General features: G+C 36.5%; 1 protein-coding gene across 1 annotated transcript; it reads right to left on the bottom strand.

Annotated features, from left to right (window-relative positions):
• Nucleotides 1–3,272: 3,272 nt before the first annotated feature.
• OR52R1 (olfactory receptor family 52 subfamily R member 1) lies at nt 3,273–4,217 on the bottom strand (the record flags this gene model as incomplete). Its single annotated transcript, XM_081098255.1, has 1 exon — nt 3,273–4,217. The coding sequence occupies one exon, from the start codon at nt 4,215–4,217 to the stop codon at nt 3,273–3,275; it is 945 nt and encodes a 314-aa protein (XP_080954381.1).
• Nucleotides 4,218–4,515: the final 298 nt, after the last annotated feature.

Here is a 4,515-nt window from a genome sequence, read left to right as displayed (position 1 = left end):
TTCTTGGGAGAATTTGTCCAGTTTTGACAATGTGAGCAGTTAAGTATGGATGCTGATTACTTCATAGGCCTAGCAATTCTAGATTCATAGGACAAGGAAAGACCAACACCCAAACATTATGTTTCTCTCTCGTAGAGAAGTCCCACATTGACAGAGTGAGTCTTGGGTTTGCCTAGATGTCAATAAGACCAGTAATATGGTTCTCATTTAGCTATTTTTTTAAAATTTCTATTTTGCTATTATTCCTATGCTTTCTTGTTTGAGAACGCTTAACAGTAGAAAGTGTGAGTGGTTAAATTCAAACACCATGTCTACCTGCAACCCCTATCAAGTGTCTGAAATGATACTTCTGTTATTTACATAGCAGACTTACCTTATTTGACTAAAAACATCCTTCAAATTTCCATGGGAATAATATAAGTAGACCTTAGAACTGAGAAGTCTGGTATCCAGTTTTGTAGAAATGAGGCAAAAATAAACCTGCAAGTACCATCTTGTGGTCAGTAGTGGAATTGTTGGGATAATAATATCAGGCACATGTGATTCAATCATTCATTCATGTTAACTAGTGTTTTTTTCCAGTAAGCTAGGTTTGGGAATAGAATAGTGAGCAAGTATACTGTGCTTTTAATGAATTTATATTCAAGTCAGAAGAACAGATGATAAATAAATAATTTAAATAATTACATATCATACTAAGATAGGGAGGAAATAAAGTATTTATGTTAAAAGAAAATTATAGGGAGCAGGATCTAGTCAAAATGCAAGGTTAAGAAACATCTTGCTAAAAAGGTGGTTTTAGTTGAGACTTAAAGGATGATTAGAGGGAGATAGAATATCCTAGAAAGGAACAATGGGACAACCTGAGATGATTAAGAGCAAAGCCCTAAGACAGATAAGTGTTTGATGTGCTTGGAAATAAAGACTAGAAGGGCTGAAGCAAAGGAGAAAGGTAACAATATACTAATTGAGGTATGTTGAAAAAAATGCAATACACTACTCATCTCCAATAGGAAATGAACTACTCATACATGTAACAGTAAGGATCTGTAAAACTTTACGCAGAGAAAAAAGTGCCACACTCCACTCAAAAACGTATCATTTATTTTTATATACATATATAAAGTTCTAGTGAGAAAACAATTAATCCACAGTGAAGAAATCATACCAGTGTCTACCTGTTTGGGTAGGAAGAAGTGATTGGCTACAAAGAGGTATAAGAAATCTTTATGAAGTAGTGAAAATGTTCTATATCTTAATTGGGCTGGTAGTTACATAGGCATTAAATGTTTCTGAACTCATCAAACTATGTATTAAAATGTTTTCATTTTATTATCTCAAGTTATTCAATTTTAGAAAGAAAAAAGGGGGAGACTCACAATCATTAATTGATTTGCTGATAAGGGAGTAAAGATCCCTTACAACTCTAAATTTTGGAATTATGAAAATGATCCTGCAGAATACTCATTAATTTTTTTTTGCGGGGGTGGGGGGGCACTTTAGGCTCCAATAGCTATTTCTTTCTTTCTTTTTTTTTTAAAAATATATTTTATTGATTTTTTACAGAGAAGAAGGGAGAGAGATAGAGAGTTAGAAACATCGATGAGAGAGAAACATCTATCAGCTGCCTCCTGCACATCTCCTACTGGGGATGTGCCCGCAACCCAGGTACATGCCCTTGACCGGAATCGAACCTGGGACCTTTCAGTCCGCAGGCCGACGCTCTATCCACTGAGCCAAACCGGTTTCGGCTCCAATAGCTATTTCTTTTGGGAGAAGCAAACATATTACCTATTCCTTTATCTGATGTTGGTTTTAGTAATATAAAAGCCTGAAATTTAGAACCTTCTTTACTATTGACTTTGACAGGAGAGTGGTAAATGAAGATAAAAACACAAATGTAAGGATTGTAACCAATATGTAACCTTTTTTGAGGTGATGGTATTATAGGTATATGAAATTGTCCAAACATATCAAAATGTATGTATGTATTAAATATATGCAACTTTTTGCATGTTAAGTATAGTTCAATAGAGTTGGAAAAAATAAGAAAAAATAAAAGAACATAGTTTTCTAAAATAGCTTAAAGTTTTAATTTTAAAGGAAATTGAATATTTATAAATATCATTATAATTTCTAGTGACTTTTTCACTACTTTTAACCACATGAGAGAATCTCCTTCCTCAGTCTTTTCCCAAACTTCTTCATTCTGATAACCATTGTCATCAGGAAATCAGCAAATTTTGTAAAGAGACCAACTCAGAATACCTAATCCTAATTGTTAGCAGTCTCAAGAACTTATGATTTTGGAAAATTTGCATCTAGATTTTCAAGTTTTACTGAAACGTAATCTATTCCAGAGTCCCTCATCCTTGCAGATTGCCCACTCCACTCCCCTAGACTTTGGCACTTAATTAATCTCTTTTGTACACTTTTGTTGTTTCAATTACTTTTTCATACTAAAATTAAAGTTCCTCAATTGAGGATAATTTGTAAAAAAAATACATAAACGAGACAAAATATTTAAAATACCACAAATCTTATTACTCTGAGTAGCTGTTATTAGCATTTGGATATATTTCCAGAATCTTTTTCTTTGCACATGTATTCCTTTTTTTAGTATTGGCATCAGCCTTGTGGACATTTGTTCATTTTTCCCCCTTTAATATTATACCTTGACCATTTTTCACACACTTAGACACTCTTTGCAAATATAATAGTTAAATGACACATGATATTCAATTGCTCATTGCATTACCTGGTTCCTTATAGATTAATATTGGAATGTTTTCTGGTTTTGTTTTTATAAATAATAAATATATACACATCTTTGTACTGTTTTCTAACATTCTATTTCTATAAAGAGATTCCAATATAGGGAAAATATATGTACTTTTAACTGTTTTGATGGAAATTTTATACTCTTTTTTAAACAAGGTATACCAACTTAGTGTTCTACAAACAATGCAAAAATAATTTTTACTTTAGTGGTCTGTGGAAGATGATATACTTTTCAAAATCTTCACTCATTTTGGAGATTTTTCTGTTTTCTTGTGATGATGAACATAGGTAACCTCAGAACTTCTCAGAGAAGTCTTATTCTGGGGATGCTGAAAATTGTCTCCTTTTGCTTCTGGAAGGTTGCCGACCTCTGGGCCAGTGGTTCAGAGAAGTGACTTAGTGATGAGATATGATGGCCTGGCAAACTTTCTGCATTTATGTCCCCAGAGCAGTGGGGTGATTGGGATGGTTGTGATGCTGTGCACTTGGGCTCAGGGGTCTTTTCCACAACATCCTTGAATAACCCTGTCCCTGATTTGTTTGGTTCTAACTCCATAGATGATGGGATTGAGCATGGGAGGCACCAGTAGATAGAGATTAGCCAACATGACATGTACCACTCGGGGTACACGGTGTCCAAAGCGATGGGTGAGGAAAGTAAAGAGGGCTGGGATATAAAAAGCCAAGATGACACAGACATGGGAAGCACATGTACCAAAAGCCTTGAGTCGGGCTTCACCAGCGGGCAACCCCAGCACAGTCCTCAAGATCATCACATAGGATATGCTGATGACTATCATATCAAAGCCAACCACCGAGAAGGCCACGAAGAGTCCATATGCACGATTTACTCTGGTATCAGCACACACCAACTTCAACACAGCCATGTGCTCACAGTATGACTGAGGAATGATCTGGCTGGGGCAGAAGGGCATTCTGGAAACCATAAAGCAGAAGGGGCTCACCCACAGCAGCCCTCTCATCATCACAACTGCCCCCAGTTTACCCACTGCAGAGGGGGTCAGGATACTAGAGTGACGAAGTGGGAAGCAGATAGCCACATAACGGTCCAAGGCCATTGCCATGAGCACCCCAGACTCCACGGAAGAAAAGGCATGGATGAAGAACACCTGGATGAGGCAGGCATGGTATTCAATCTCATGAGCATGAAACCAGAGGATAGCCAGCATTTTAGGTTGGGTGGAGGAGGAGAGGATCAGATCAGTGACAGCCAGCATGGCCAGAAAGAGGTACATAGGCTCATGCAGGGTGTGGTCAGTTCGAATTATGTGAAGAATAGTGATGTTGCCAACTACAGCCACCACATACATGGCACAAAATAGAAAGGCAACCCAAAAGTGGGAATTCTCGAGTCCTGGGATGCCAAGCAGGATGAAGGACATGGGATGAGAAGAGCTGTTTCCTGAAGCTGACATCACAGGATGGTTAAGTTCTCCACTGGGAAGGTAATCTACTCTCTGCAGGTGATAACCAAATAAGTCAAGGAAATTATTATTTATAATTTTTGGAAGGAGCAATTGAATAATAGGTCAATAGCATTTAAGGATAAGCTAGAATAATTTCAACTACTTTAATAAATAAAAATTTATAACATAAAGTGATGCTACTCTTGATTCTTTATTCATATTTATGCCATTCAAAATGGGTCAGAACATACTAGCTGTAAGTATAACTTTTTTATAAGAACATTTTTTTGAAAGCAGAGTCTACTAA

The sequence above is a fragment of the Myotis nattereri genome (genome assembly GCF_964212035.1).
Source record: "Myotis nattereri genome assembly, chromosome: 9".
In the NCBI taxonomy this organism is placed as follows: domain Eukaryota; kingdom Metazoa; phylum Chordata; class Mammalia; order Chiroptera; family Vespertilionidae; genus Myotis; species Myotis nattereri.
This window is presented reverse-complemented; position numbering and strand designations above follow the sequence as displayed.